Source organism: Xyrauchen texanus, chromosome 50 (assembly GCF_025860055.1).
Source record: "Xyrauchen texanus isolate HMW12.3.18 chromosome 50, RBS_HiC_50CHRs, whole genome shotgun sequence".
NCBI lineage: Eukaryota > Metazoa > Chordata > Actinopteri > Cypriniformes > Catostomidae > Xyrauchen > Xyrauchen texanus.
In genome coordinates, this window is record NC_068325.1 from 20,886,731 (window position 1) to 20,902,453 (window position 15,723).

The following is a 15,723-nucleotide window of genomic DNA, read 5'->3' on the forward strand; positions in this document are numbered from 1 at the left end:
TCGCAAAACCAAGGGACCCAAAGTCAACTCAATCCTCTGCCTTAGCCAAATCTGTGGGCCAACTCTAAGCCTGTTGGTCAACTGGTACAGCATTGTAAAAGCAACTGGTACAAGCAACTGGTACAAGGTCATGGGTTCAGTTCCCAGGAAACACATACTAACAACACGTATACCTTGAATTCATCAAGTTGTGTATTATTCATAAATGTTAAGACTACTAGATGCTACTATGACACCATGTCTGAATTAACATGATTGTCCATTTCCAATGCTGTAGCTATTTCCTCAGGGGCACAAAACATTTGTCTAGTATATTGAAAAAGATTAATTCAATTACAAACTCTATCTGGTCTAGACAAACTTCTGGAATGATATTATGTGGAGCATGGCGCCATGAACTGTAAAATTCAAATTTCCCTACACAATATCCACTGTGAACTGTGACTATACTTCTCAATTTCTTGGAAAACCACTGTAGATATCTCAGAATTACTGTAGATAACTGTGGGCGATGTTACAAACCCATGATTTTAACTCTACCTTTATCAGGGGTAGACATCATCTTTAGCGTGACACAAATGGGGTACATTGTTCAACGGGTTGTGTTGTTATGCACCTTCATGTCAATACAATTTGTGTAAGATGGGATTTAGGAATGCGCTGTAAGTCCTCGTGGTGGTGTAGTGACTCGCCTCAATCCAGGTGGCGGAGGACGAATCTCAGTTGCCTCCGCATCTGAGACCGCATCTTATCATGTGGCTTGTGGAGACGTAGCACATGTGGAGGCTTCACGCTAATCTCCTCGGCATCCACGCACAACTCACCACACGCCCCACCGAGAGCGAGAACCACATCGTAGTGACTACGAGGAGGTTACCCCATGTGACTCTATCCTCCCTAGCAACCGGGCCAGTTTGGTTGCTTAGGAGACCTGGCTGGAGTCTCTCAGCATGTCCTGGATTCGAACTCGTGACTCCAGGTGTGGTAGTCAGCGTTTTTACTCGCTGAGCTACCCAGGCCCCCCTGGGTTTTTCAGATTATTTACTAAATTCGCACTGTTAGTGTTGTCACTTTACATAAATTACCGTAAGAATGGTTTTACTAACGTTTGACAAAATTTGTTCTGTTAGTGTTGTCGCATTACATAAATTATTGCATTGAATTGAAGGTGACAATTTTCTTTTTTTCTTTTTTTTTTACGATTGATTCACACATTCGTTCTGTTAATGTTGTCGCATTACATAAATTACCGCATTGCATTGAATGTGACAATTTTTATATATTTATTTTACTATTGATTCATAGATTTGTTCCGTTTGTGCTGTCGCATTACATAAATTACTGCATTGATTTTAACGGGACAATTTTTGTACGAATGTTTTACGATTGTTATAGAGATTTGTTCCGTTTGTGCTGTCGCATTACATAAATTACCACATTGATTTTAACGGGACAATTTTCGTACGAATGTTTTACGATTGTTATAGAGATTTGTTCCGTTTGTGCTGTCGTATTACATAAATTACCACATTGATTTTAACGGGACAATTTTCGTACGAATGTTTTACGATTGTTATAGAGATTTGTTCTGTTTGTGTTGTCGTATTACATAAATTACCACATTGATTTTAACGGGACAATTTTCGTACGAATGTTTTACGATTGTTATACAGAGATTTGTTCCGTTTGTGCTGTCGCATTACATAAATTACCACATTACATTGCTGCGTTGAACTGAATGTGACAATTTATGTAAGTGGTTTTATGAGCGAATTACACACATTTGTTCTACTTGTGTTGTTACATTTATACAAATTGCTGCATTGGATTGAGCATGACTATTTACGCAACAATGGTTTTACAAACAATTTACACAAATTAGTTCTGTTAGTGTTGTCGCATTACATAAATTACAACATTGAATTGACATTTTCCCCCTTTATTTGTGTTAAATTAAATATGCCATCATCACCGATGAAGGTCATATGGTTATGATTGTATTAAATTAGCATGATTTTTAATTAGCAGAAATTATTTTACACCAAATATATCTTTTAAGGAAACCTTCATCATTGTTGGAAGTTTGTCAGAGGTCCGGCATTCTACCTTCGACAGACACTTTGAACTTTATATTTCAGAGGACATTCTGGATTTGTTTACAGAATCAAAAAACCCTTTAAGACTTTTAATGTTGTTTCTTTCCTGTCCTGTGTCTCTCCTTTGACTGTATGTACATAAGCCATATATTTGTATCTCTTAAAAGTGTCCATGCTATTGGTTGTTTGCTAATCTGCAAAGCGCTCAGAAACGGTTGTGAACGAATGAGATTTAGAAGCAACAGAAATGCTTTATTTTTGTATCCAGTCTCCGTTTTGGAGTTCCCTTTCGCCCACATGTCGTCTCAAATTTGTAGCTCTCATGTCTTCTAATAGGACGGTTGAACCCTCAGTATGATGTGCCAAGAGCATTGCACATTTTGAAAATGGAGGAACCTGCATTGCTTTGTAAGTAGATTGGATATTTTCCTAAATGGTTTTTTTTGTGAAGCTGGTGCAATTCCTTGAAATAAAATAACATAAAATCACTAAAGACCTCCAATATTCTCTGTAGGCAAAATATACCCAGAGCGCACGCCTTCCAGCTTTCCAAAGATCAATACGCCATTTCTACTTCAACACACTGGTTATATTTCCCCAACGTAGGTGAAAATAGACTGCAGACAAAGAATGGAAAGACAAAGATTTAAAAATATAACCCATGTTGTTTTATTGCCAGTTATTTCTTACAGATGTTTACAAATATTGTGCGGATGACAGAGGAATGGATCCAATTGAAAATGGAGAATAAAAACATTCATTTGGAGTTATTTGGCAAGAGTGTAAAGGGCGCTCCGTTATCCCCGTCATGGACCTTTATGGCTCGTTTAAAATAGTATTTCAGATATTAATCGAATTGACCGTTCAACGTTATCCTGACCACCCAAGTCCTCTTTCTTTGGTCTGACGTTTGGATCTCAAGGACAATAATTTCAAGTTGGCTGCTGGTTTTTGAAATACAGTACAGTCACGCACATTCATCTGTTTATATGTAGTGGCATAAAGAAAGATATGAACGTGTATGAAGTTCCCATGTTAGACAAATGGTTATGCATAAATATAGCTCAGACTGTTACAGTGCAGTTACCTTGATGTTCGAAAAGCAATTTTGTAATTTTAGCACCAAGTTACTCGTTAAAATGTCCTGATGATTGATTTCAGGGCACTTGATGGTTGTCGGAATAAACTGTATTATTTTAACGATGCATTTAGACGCTTGAAGGACAACCTCATGTAGACGGCGGTGTGCTTTCCGTGACCGTTCATTTTCTTCAACAGCACTTAAAGGCTATTTATCGAACTCTTACGTAAATATGAAGTTCGGCAGTCTTGATACAAAACAAGAAAACCAACAAACAAAATCTACATTTCACTTTAAAATATACAATTGAATTTTTAACAGGCATTTTGATAATATTGGTTTTTTTCAGCATTGAGACAGTACAAAAGACGATCACACACACACACAAACACACACACGCGCGCACACACACCAAAAAAAGAATTAAAATAAAACACAAGACCTTTAACAATGTCACGTTTGCAATCCACGAATCAAGCGTTTTCGTAGTACAGCGCAAGTTGGAATTTTAGCACCTTGTTTTCCAGAAAACTGCGGAAACAAACGAGGGTTGGTTGTGGTTCCCACACTGAGGTTGAACGTTCCTATTTGCCACGTCTGGAGTGTGTTTTGAACGATTGCACCATTGCGACCGTGACTCCAGCTGCAATGGTGCACTCATCAGGCCTACTATTCCTCATATGCATGTGCTGTTTGCAAAGTATGACTTGAGCAAACTAGCGTGGAGAAAAACTCACAGATGCGAATGCAACGTTTGTTTTTGTTTGTGCTGGCATACATATTCGAAAACCCTTTGGACTTTAGTCGCCATTTCCCTGATTTAATATGTGCATTCAGCATTCGTAGCAGGTTCAGTGAAACTTTTAAGTGTTTAGCACCACTCCTCTCCAAAATACTGTGTGTACATGTGTAAAATGAGGTAACACAACGTGGCAGCTCATGATAACACTCCAGAAAGCCCCAGAAATCTTGTGACATGTTTGCGCTTCAAGAATCATATGCTACGCTGTCTCCTCAGAGTTTTCAAACGCTTAACTCTCGTTAAAACCTGAATACATTTGGTAGTTGTTGCAGTCCTTTGTGTGACGATATCTTCAAACAGTACAATACTTGACAAACGACACTAAATACTGAATGGAATACCCTTTGACCCCAGCACATGTTACAACAATGTGAGTGAAAATGCATAATTTGTATGTTTTTTTAAATGTTTTTATGTGCACTGAAGACTGAAATGTTACGTTATTTCATGATAACTTTGACAGTTTACAAGCGTGATAACCATGTTAACTCTTAATCGGCCCTTTCGACAAATACTTGATTGTCCCTCCATTAAAAGTGGGTGCTAACGGCTAATGCTAGTGCTAATGTATGCCTATCAGGTGGTGTTTGTACGTATTCCACCAATCCTGGCTGCGATATGCTTCAGTATAACGATGTAATAAGTGGTGTTTGGTGTAAAAGGGCGTCAAATAAAAAAACGAACCAAAAATTCTGTTAAGTGGACAGTCTCTCGGAGCTAATGCCCTATGTAAGGGCCTGGGGTCAAGGGTTTCGTTTTCAGGCAGTCTCAGTGCAGGTGGATGTGCAGCTTGATGCGGAGTGCATCACCAATTTCACCCAGAAGGTAATCGCTGTCGTGTTGGTCCTCCAGTTGCTTAATTTTGCGCGGACCAAATAAAGGTAAGCTGGCGATTTCAAGGCGGTACAAGCCTGGACCCGGTGGCTTACGACCCAGCCGCAGAACGCTCTTCCCGTCACGGCGCTCCAGCAGACGAAAGTGTTCGGCCTGGTTGCCGTGCGTTATGACGTAGCGCACGTGGTGCTCGAGGGGTTCCAGTGCAGGAAGCAGCTCCAGCAGGGGTTCCTTGTTCTGCAGCTGTGCCAGGCTCAGGTTCATCGGGATGGAGGTCTGAACATCCATGCTGGCCATGCTCACCGTCTCCTAAAAGGTATGGAACAGTTGGAAGAATCAGAAAAGGCTTAAAATTGGAAGGGTGGATTTTCTAGAGTTAAAATGGCATTAAGGTGGTGTAAACGGTTTGTCCGCACATTGATGACGTGTTTTGACCATGAGTGTGTTGTAGCTTGATGGCACAACAAAAGCTCAGACCTTGGCACACGATTTCTAAACATAGCCGTTGACATTCAGAAGTGTTTTACCCACACAGCTGATCACTCAAGTGGGTCCTCACTAACAGTTTTGAGGTACAATTGCTCCAATCCTCAAAATTAAACTCCCTGAAGCAAGGCGGCCATTATTCCTCAAATTAATGTGCATGACATAGTGGATGGAAACTTTTAGAAGTGCACCTAAAAGGGCGTGCTGAGTGACTCCAGCCAGGTCTCCTTAGCAACCAAATTGTCTCGGTTGCTAGGGAGGCTAGAGTCACATGGGGTAACCTCCTCGTGGTCGTGATTAGGGGTTCTCGCTCTCAGTGGGACGTGTGGTGAGTTGTGTGTGGATCGTGGAGAGTAGCATGAGCCTCCACATGCTGTGAGTCTCCGCGGTGTCAAGCACAACGAGTCACGTGATCAGATGCGCGGATTGACGGTCTCAGAAGCGGATGCAACTGATACTCGTCCTCCGCCACCCGGATTGAGGCGAGTAACCGCGCCACCACAAGGACCTACTAAGTAGTGAGAATTGGGCGTTCCAACATTAAATAAAGAAGAAATGCTAAACCCAACTGCTGTGATGTTTAGAAGTAACATCCTAGTTTAACAGCGACAATCGTATATAACTGCAGTGTGAAAGTGGTGAATGAAACCAATGCGATATTGACTTACCTTGAGCTCATTATCACCAGCATTGCGCCTATGGCGGCCTTTCTTTCCAAGGTCTCCGTTAATCTTGCATTCATAGCAGGCCTCTGGTGAGAGGGCATCTTCTTCATCTCCCTCCGAGGCCAACTGACCCTGGAAACCAACGCCTGTGATGCAGTGCCTGGAGAAGAAATGGTGGAAAACCATTTTGTATTAAGACGCTGCACTAATGTTGGCAAAGGCACAAAAGCCGTCATTACATTTGAAAGAACCCAGAATATTATTTTTAAGTTGTAATTGGCAAACGAGTCTTGCATGATGAGCACTAGACTGAACGCTCACCCTTGTCCTGCTCGGTAGTAACCTCCGGGGCATCCACACAAGTATCCTCCATCTGTGTTGGAGCAGCCGTAGCTGCAGGGGTTGTTGCCCTGGGCGCATTCATTAACATCCTGGCAGCCACCAGCTGTGGACTCGAAGTCGAAACCAGAGGGGCACGCGCACTTAAAGCTGCCCAAAGTGTTATAGCAAGACGCCGACCCGCAGACCTGGTTCCCGGCACATTCGTTCTCATCTGAGTATGAAAAAGAGAAATAAAAATGAGAAATGCATGATTGAGAACTTGCTACACTTGCAGTACTTACTAGCCACGTAGCCTTGGCACTAATTTATGCGTTGAATCGACTACTTAAAATGGGTGAAGTACACTTGGAATTACAAGTGAACCCAAAAGCGCCTTACGTTCACAAATATGACAATGCGAGCTAAAATTATTGCAAATCGCCCTGAAACAAATCAAGTGTGTGTGTGTGTGTAAAGTGTGTGTTTGTGTGGGTGTACAGTGTTCTCTTGTGTGTGTGGGTGTACAGTGTTCTCTTGTGTGTGTGTGTGTGTACAGTGTTCTCTTGTGTGTGTGTGTGTGTGTGTGTACAGTGTGTGTGTACAGTGTTCTCGTGTGTGTGTGTGTATGTACAGTGTTCTCGTGTGTGTATATATACGGTGTTCTCTTTTCTGTGTGTGTGTGTGTGTGTGTACAGTGTTCTCTTGTGTGTGTGTGTGTGTGTATACAGTGTTCTCTTGTGTGTGTGTTTGTGTACAGAGTTCTCTTGTGTGTGTGTGTGTGTGTGTGTGTGTGTGTGTGTGTGTGTACGGTGTTCTCTTTTTGTGTGTGTGTGTGTGTGTACGGTGTTCTCTTTTGTGTGTGTGTGTGTACGGTGTTCTCTTTTGTGTGTGTGTGTACGGTTTTCTCTTCTGTGTGTGTGTGTGTGTGTGTGTGTGTGTACGGTGTTCTCTTTTGTGTGTGTGTGTGTGTGTTTACGGTGTTCTCTTTGTGTGTGTGTGTGTGTGTACGGTGTTCTCTGTGTGTGTGTGTGTGTGTGTGTGTGTGTACAGTGTTAATCAAGTGCCGCCCAGAGACTCTCAGAAGCTATAAGTGGAAAATGATGATTTTTTTCACCATTTACGAATACACTAGCAATGTGAATCTGGCAACGGCTATATTTTTACGTAAGAAAGGTTTGACGTAAGATTTACAATGAAAATTGTAAGTATTTGACAATCTCTTTACTCGCGTACTTTCCATTAACGTAGAACTGAAACACGGAAAAACCCAGATCGTGCGTCGTTTAGATAATGTTCACACTGACCCGCCGACTAGTCGACTACTTTTCGTGGAAGCCCTTGTACTTACCCACACACTGGTTCCACTGGTAGTGTTGAACGTAACCCTGCGGGCAGCCGCAGCGAAATCCTCCCATCATGTTCTGGCAACCGTGCTGACAGCGGTGGTTTCCACCGCATTCATCGACATCTGTACCAAGAAAACAAAACGTCAATAAATGTCATTTGATTAACACTCTCTCATATGAAGCATTGGGAAATCCCGAAACAAACCCTCGCAGTTGAGGCCGGTTGGGTCCAGCGAAAAGCCCTTCTGACACTCGCAGTTGAAGCTGCCGGGTGTGTTGAGGCAAGAGGCGCGGGAACCGCACATGCTCGACTGACCGCTGCATTCGTTATTGTCTGAGAGATGAAGCACAGAGGCAGTATTAGCACCCAAAGACCTGCTCGATTATTTAGACTCTGCACTTGGCTTGTTAGCGGGACGTTTTGAGTTCATATTCACCTATGCAAGCGGTCTGGTGCTGCGTGAAGCCCGCGGGGCATTTACAGGTAAAGCCGCCGATCGTATTGACGCACAGGAACTGACAGTTGTGTTGCTTAGACGAGCACTCGTCCAAATCTGGAATGAATTATCAAAGAAATGTCATTCGTTTTTCCTAGACAGCAGCTCTTACTGTCTTTACAAGCTGTTCTTATCCCAATACGACCCATTAATGGTCTACTAACCTTTGCATGTCTTCCCGTCGGGCTGTAGGATGTATCCTCTGGGACACGAGCACAGGTAACTGCCTTCTGTGTTCTTGCACAGGAAGTTACACGGTTTGGGCGATTGCGAGCACTCGTCCACATCTAATCAGACAACATCAATGAGAACTAGATAGGTACATTTCCTGAAGAAAATGTGAGTGGTGCTTGCCGTGGCAAAACTCGTCAAATAGCATTGTATAACTTGTTGCTAAGCACTGAAATAATGGTAATAGAATGTTGCTGGCATTTGTTTTTCATGATGGTAATATGTAGGTGTTTTGTTTATGTTCGCATGATGCTAGTATGTTTTTAGAATGTTTTAGCACTTCACTAGGCGATGCTAGCAAGTTTTCAGCATGTTTTAGCACGTTTTTAGCATGTTTTAGCACTTATTTAGGCGATTTTAACGTGTTATCATGATGCTAGCACGTTTTTTGCAAATTTTAGCACTTCGCTAGGTGATGCTAGCATGTGTTAGCATGATGCTAGCACATTTTTAGCATGTTTTAGCACTTCGCTAGGCGATGCTATCATGTGTTAGCATGATGCTAACACGTTTTTAGCATGTTTTAGCACTTCGCTAGGCGATGCTAACATGTTGTTAGCATGTTTTATCACTTCGCTAGGCGATGCTAGCATGTGTTAGCATGATGCTAGCACGTTTTTAGCATGTTTTAGGGTGTGGCTATGAAGATTTTAGGTCATTACTTATTGGCTGCTTGATAATATAAATCCTCTGAGGGAGAGAGAGGGAGAGATGCAGGGCTATCAGGCCCTTTGGTGTCTGTGTGTGTGAAAATGTTGGTTGGGATTTAAATTTCGGAACATTCCGCAATGTTAAGTCAATGGGACTTTTTTGGCCGCTTTTTCGTCCGCTGTGCAAAAGATACAGCACACCTCTCCTCAATGAGCCGCACGATTTGACGCCTCATTTGGGGGTCTGTGACAAAAGCTGCAGGGAGGAGTAGCGCACCAAACTTTGTGTGGAATAATAAAAAGAAGAATAATAAGTATGCAAGAGAACAATAGTGATGCCTTTGGGAAGCACCACTAATAAACCATTCATCGTTCTATTGAGCAATGGGCTAATGCAGGTGTGTCTGTTGCTTTAAATAAGGGTACAGTGAGGACGTACCAACACAGGAAGTGCTCGTGAAGTCGCTGGTGTACCCCACGTTACAGTGACAGCGGAAGGAGCCGATGCTGTTCATGCACTGACCGTTCTTACACAGGTTGGGCATCACCTCACATTCATTGATATCTGAAAAACAGACAAATTATTGTAAAAAATTTGTTTTTATTGAAATCTATTCATTTAAAAATATCACTAAATATTTACAAAAATTATACATTTCATTACATTTATGATAATTAAAGAAATTAATAAATAATTCATGTAAATATTAATATATAAGTATATATATTTATTTCATTTTAATACAATTATTTAATTAAAACATTCTAACAAATGTATTTAATAAACTATATTTAATTTTATAAATATATTTGTTATTAAAATATTTATATATATATATATATATATATATATATATATATATATATATATTCATATATATATATATATATTCATATTTTTATGTAATTTCATATTTTTATGTCATTTTTCAAAATGATTTAAATAAAATGTTATTTAATTTAAATATCCATCTTTAAATCTGTCAAAGATGCCTGAATTTATTCAAATACTCTTTAACTAAACATCTATAAACAAATATTCAAATGTATTAATATAATTATGATTTTAATGAATAATGATTCATTAACATGAAATAAAAATACTTATTTGTAATAGATTTTTTATAAAAAAGTTTGCACAATTTATACATTAATATCAAAATATGTTCATCATGATTAATGTTGAGTCATTTTTCTCATTGTTGCTGTAAAATCTCTGAAGATATTTATAAGTAATGTTCAGTCTAAAATGTCAGACCTCTGCCATCAGTGGTGTATCCTGGTCCGAGCGGGCACATCCTCTTGTACTGTATGGTGCCAGGCAGCGGGCACAACTCGCACAGTGAACCCCAGCCGCGCCCGCCGTTACAACAGCACTCTGACTTGGTGACAGTGTTGCGGTTGGTGGAAGACTGCTGACACATCGTCTGCAAAACCTCCGTGAAACAGAAGCCCTTCCTGTTATCTGCCAACGACAACAACATTTACAATGATGTGAACATACATGATTATACACGGATTAACATTTCTGTGTGACTGTGTGTCACGCATCACTTTCACGACAATGCGTGTGTGTGTGTGTGTACATGCGTGTGTGTGTGTGTGTAGTGTTCTCGTGTGTGTGTGTGTGAACAGTGTTCTCTTGTGTGTGTGTGTGTACGGTGTTCTCTTGTGTGTGTGTGTACAGTGTTTTCTGGTGTGTGTGTGTGTGTGTGTAGTGTTCTCTTGTGTGTGTGTGTATGGTGTGTGTGTGTACAGTGTTCTCTTGTGTGTGTGTGTGTGTGTGTGTGTGTGTATGTGTGTGTGTGTGTGTATGGTGTGTGTGTGTACAGTGTTCTCGTGTGTGTGTGTGTACGGTGTGTGTGTGTACGGTGTGTGTGTGTACAGTGTTCTCTTGTGTGTGTATGGTGTGTGTGTGTGTATGGTGTGTGTGTGTACAGTGTTCTCTTGTGTGTGTGTGAGTATGGTGTGTGTGTGTACGGTGTTGTTGTGTGTGTGTGTGCAGTGTTCTCGTGTGTGTGTATGTGTGTGTGTGTGTGTGTGTATGGTGTATGTGTGTGTACGGTGTTCTGTTGTGTGTGTACGGTGTGTGTGTGTGTGTGTACGGTGTTCTCTTGTGTGTGTGTGTGTACGGTGTTCTCTCTTGTGTGTGTGTGTGTGTGTGTGTGTGTGTGTGTGTACGGTGTTCTCTTGTGTGTGTGTGTGTACGGTGTTCTCTTGTGTGTGTGTGTGTACGGTGTTCTCGTGTGTGTGTGTGTGTGTGTGTGTGTGTGTGTGTGTACGGTGTTCTCTCTTGTGTGTGTGTGTGTGTGTGTGTGTGTGTGTGTGTGTGTACGGTGTTCTCTTGTGTGTGTGTGTGTACGGTGTTCTCTTGTGTGTGTGTGTGTGTACGGTGTTCTCGTGTGTGTGTGTGTGTGTGTACGGTGTTCTCTTGTGTGTGTTAACAGCACTTGCCCCTACAGTCTGTTCAGGTTAAATGGGGGATCTTTGTCTTTATCTTTGTACGGTGTGTGTGTGTACAGTGTTCTCGGTTGTGTGTGTGTGTGTGTGTGTGTGTGTGTGTGTGTGTGTATCAATGACAGTGGGCACACATGTAATTGCCCTGTGTGAACTTGTGCACATGTCCATAAATGTGACCCATTGCCGTCAGCTTCATTCTGATTGGTCGGTCTTACCCATGCATTCTGTGCCCGTTGAGCTTGGCTCGAAACCCTCGTTACATTCACAGCGGTAACTGCCCACCGTGTTGACACAGCGACCGTTTTTACAGATTCCAGGCTTAGCTCTGCACTCGTTGAGGTCTGTCGAGGTATCATGTAGAGGAGAGAGAGAAAGAGAGATAGAGCAGTAGAATGAATCTGTGATCAGAGACCGCTTATGCAATGAGACAGCTTACAAAAGCACAACATGCATACTGTATATAAATAATGTTTCCTCCACAATACATTTATGCATTTGGCAGACGCTTTTATCTAAAATGACTTTCGTCACTTTTGTGTCTTTCAGCACATAACCATGTCTGAGAGAGCTGCAACCTTGTTGGTTTTAACGAAGCGTGTTGACTTTACAGCTGGAGCTGCGCTGACTGCCCCCTACTGCATCAAGGTGGTACATCAAGCTTGAATTGCTCCGATGGTAGGAACATTCTTTATTACGGAATTTACGTACGGATCGGGGCATGATTAATTGCGTTTCTAACGCGTTATTTTTCACAATTAATTGCACTAAATTAATGCGCTAAATCGACAGCTCTTGTTAAAGCAATAAGTACATCTTCATCATCATCATCATCAGTTTTGCCTTTGCATTATTGTATATTCTGTTGATGACGCACACACACACACACACACACACACACACACACATCCTGGAATCTCACCCATGCAGCCCTCTCCATCAGGGCGTCGGGTCATGCCTGGTGGACAGATACACATGAACGTGCCGATCTGGTTCTTACAGGCCATGCCTCTGGACGCACAGTCATCAATACCTTCAGCACACTCATCCTGATCTGGAGAGAGAAATATGCATCATAATATGGATCAAATCCCACATCCACAAATAATTACAAAATTGTCACAGTCCACACAATTCTTCCTTTAATATTGAAATCAGTATTAAGAGAGAAAGATGGGCGACACTTTCTCACCTCGACACATGCGGTTGTCATCTCGCAGCACGTATCCCGCAGGACACATGCACTCGTACGAGCCGAAGGTGTTAACGCAGCGGAAAGCGCAGAGGAGGGGGTTCAACGCGCACTCGTTGATGTCTGAAGACAGGAAATACATCCAAACGCACAGATTGTGAGACACCAAAAAACTATACATTTTTGCTAATTTTGCATGTGAACAAAGTTTATAAACTGCAAAAAAAGGGGTTATAGACCAGAAAATATACCTCAACATCCTTAAAACAAGATCAATTTATTATCATATTTATCTGAGAGGCAAAACTGTGTGATGTATTTAGACACGCTTTCAGGCAAACTGTTCTTGTTTTAAGCATAAAACGCTCAAAACTTTGATTTACGCTTAAAACCAGAAAAAAAAAGTTTTTTTTATTTTTGTCATTTCAGTGTATAAACTCTTATATCGCACCATAAATATTGTTATTGACCAATTTTGGCAATATCACGATGTGCACATTTATGGAAAAGTTATTCATAATAAACTCAAAAAAGGTTTAATATTATGATAGCTAGATTAATAAATGCAATAAAATCATTAGTTATCATGAAACAACAATGAGTAATGTTAGTAATGGTTAACTAATGTTAACTAACAGAACCTAATAACCAGGTTATTAATAAAGACAATTTATACAGCTTTTGTATAATTTATATACATTTCTATGACCGAACTCGCACAAAATCTTTCATTTAAAAATTAAGTTAAAATTCTTAAAGATAAATATTAATTTAAAAGAATGTATAAATTCGATTTTAATCCATTTTAAATACTTTATTTTAAATAATTTCAATTTTAAGTGTAAAAATGGTTCACTTTTATTGGTTATTCTGCAATAAATATAATTACCATCATTTATTAAAAACCAAATGTCTATGGTATGTCGCCTTTTAGATAGCTAGGTAAAGTGTGTGCGCGAACGAGAAATTTACTAGTAATTTAAGTTAAATCTGCCATTTTTTTTTTTTTAAGATGCATATCAAGTAAACCCGTCATATTTTATTAATTTAATTTAGTTAAATATCACACGGTTACATTTGAAATTGTATCACCATATTGAAAAGCTTAAATCTTAAAAATAAGATACAATATTTTTATGAAAGTGGGGACATCCAACATTTTTGTGAATTAAGAAAATAATGTGTTTTGACCTAAAACCACACCTTTAAAAAGGAAAACATTTACCGTTTGAATTTAAGTTAGTAGTATTTATAAAGGGCTTATAATGTCGATATTTCGGACATTTCTTTTAGTCAAAAGGTCCTTTCATTCGTCCCCCAGTTAATCATAAATAACTTTACAAAACAATTTGTATATCATGATATTGTCAAATTTGTTCAATAACTATATATATTGTCATTTAAGATGTTCCTTACATGCCACAACCCTACTTTCATCTATATTTAACTCACCTTCACAGGTCATCATGGGTCCAGGTTCAAAACCCTCCTGACATGAGCACTCAAATCCACCCTGAACATTCGTACAAGTGCCATTTCCACAAGGATTACCGATGGAGCATTCATCCGTATCTGTGAACAGGACAAGATTAAATGTGATTAAAGGTGTGTAATCTTAATAATAAACTGATTGACACTTTCAGCCAAAGCAATAGAAGCTTAATGTAGTAATCTATCTTCCAGTGACCTTGTCAGACATTTAACCCAAGGCTACACCATGAGAAGTAGCAGATATACAGTAGATACTAAATATACTGTCATCATTAAGGTTTAACTGTGACTGTGATGTCATAACCACATGAATCAATCAACACTTTACTTTCATAATGTGACTATTTTTGTCAAGTGAAGCAGGATTTCAGAAAAATGTATTTTATTTAAAAGGAAATGATTGGACGGTGAAAAATAGAGATAATCGGTTTTTGACCGATATTTGTAACCGATATTTACATTTAAACTTAATGGGTAATTGGATCTTTAATAATAAGCAGGTCACCAGAGGATGGTGACAAATGATTAAAGTTCATTAAAGCAGAAATAAAACGATAATTAGTAATCGGTTATGCATATCGGTTATCGGACACGAAAACATAAAAATAACAATTGGTATCGTATCGGACATTAAAAACCAATATCGGTCAATCTCTTGTAAAAAAATAAAAAAAGGCGTCTATATGGCCGGTGGTTGGTGGGCAGGGGTATAAAATAAAAGGGTTTGATGATGTCAGCCACAAATAATTATAAAAAATTCAGACGCGGAGAGTTATTACTTTTTATTATTTTATTTATTTATTTTTTTTCCCCAAAATTTGAACGCCCAATTCCCAATGCGCTCCAAGTTGTCATGGTGGCGTAGTGACTCAATCCAGGTGTCGGAGGACGAATCTCAGTTGCCTCCGTGTCTGAGTCCGCCAATCCGCGCATTTTATCACATGACTTGAGCGAGTTACCGCGGAGACGTAGCACGTGTGGAGGCTTAACGCTATTCTCCGCGGCATCCACGCACAACTCACCACACGCCCCACCGAGAGCGAGAACCACATTATAGCGACACGAGGAGGTTACCGCATTTGACTCTATTCTCCTTAGCAACCGGGCCAATTTGGTTACTTAGGAGACCTGGCTGGAGTCACTCAGCACGTCCAGCATCAATACAATACAATACAATAATGAGATACCCAGACCCCATTACGTTTTATTCTTTAGAATAACTAATATTGAAAACAAATTCGCATTTACACTAAAAACGTGTATTAAGGAGGTACATAGTCTATTTTTATCTTTTATTAAAAACAAACCAAGAGTGACGAGATTTTGCCGATCATTGGTTTTTATAGTAGCTCCGGCCACAGTGAAATCTGATTGGTCAGAAATTCCACTCCACATAACTGTATATTAAACATCAAAATGTCGCAGGATACTTTAAACCCTATAATGCCGTTTGTATCAAATATGAGGCACAATGTTTGACTGTTCAAGCTGATGAGCCGAAAAATCAATGGTATGAAATTTAACATGTTATGGCGCCATCTAGTGGTAACTTGTGAATAAAAGTGGTTTCAATG

At 40.0% G+C, this 15,723-nt stretch overlaps 1 protein-coding gene across 2 annotated transcripts in view; it reads right to left on the reverse strand.

Annotated features, from left to right (window-relative positions):
- Positions 1 to 4,745: 4,745 nt before the first annotated feature.
- Positions 4,746 to 15,723, reverse strand: part of LOC127641022 (fibrillin-2-like) — an 89,176-nt gene continuing 78,198 nt past the window's right edge. For both annotated transcript variants that reach the window (XM_052123755.1, XM_052123754.1), the window contains 13 exons: positions 14,111 to 14,230; positions 12,659 to 12,781; positions 12,389 to 12,520; positions 11,685 to 11,810; positions 10,268 to 10,474; positions 9,449 to 9,574; positions 8,293 to 8,415; positions 8,069 to 8,185; positions 7,837 to 7,965; positions 7,634 to 7,753; positions 6,286 to 6,517; positions 5,968 to 6,124; positions 4,746 to 5,122 (listed from right to left, as the gene is read on the reverse strand). In XM_052123755.1, coding sequence (XP_051979715.1) covers positions 4,748 to 5,122; positions 5,968 to 6,124; positions 6,286 to 6,517; positions 7,634 to 7,753; positions 7,837 to 7,965; positions 8,069 to 8,185; positions 8,293 to 8,415; positions 9,449 to 9,574; positions 10,268 to 10,474; positions 11,685 to 11,810; positions 12,389 to 12,520; positions 12,659 to 12,781; positions 14,111 to 14,230 — 2,087 coding nt within the window. In that variant the 3' untranslated portion in view covers positions 4,746 to 4,747. The remainder of the gene's footprint in view (positions 5,123 to 5,967; positions 6,125 to 6,285; positions 6,518 to 7,633; positions 7,754 to 7,836; positions 7,966 to 8,068; positions 8,186 to 8,292; positions 8,416 to 9,448; positions 9,575 to 10,267; positions 10,475 to 11,684; positions 11,811 to 12,388; positions 12,521 to 12,658; positions 12,782 to 14,110; positions 14,231 to 15,723) is intronic.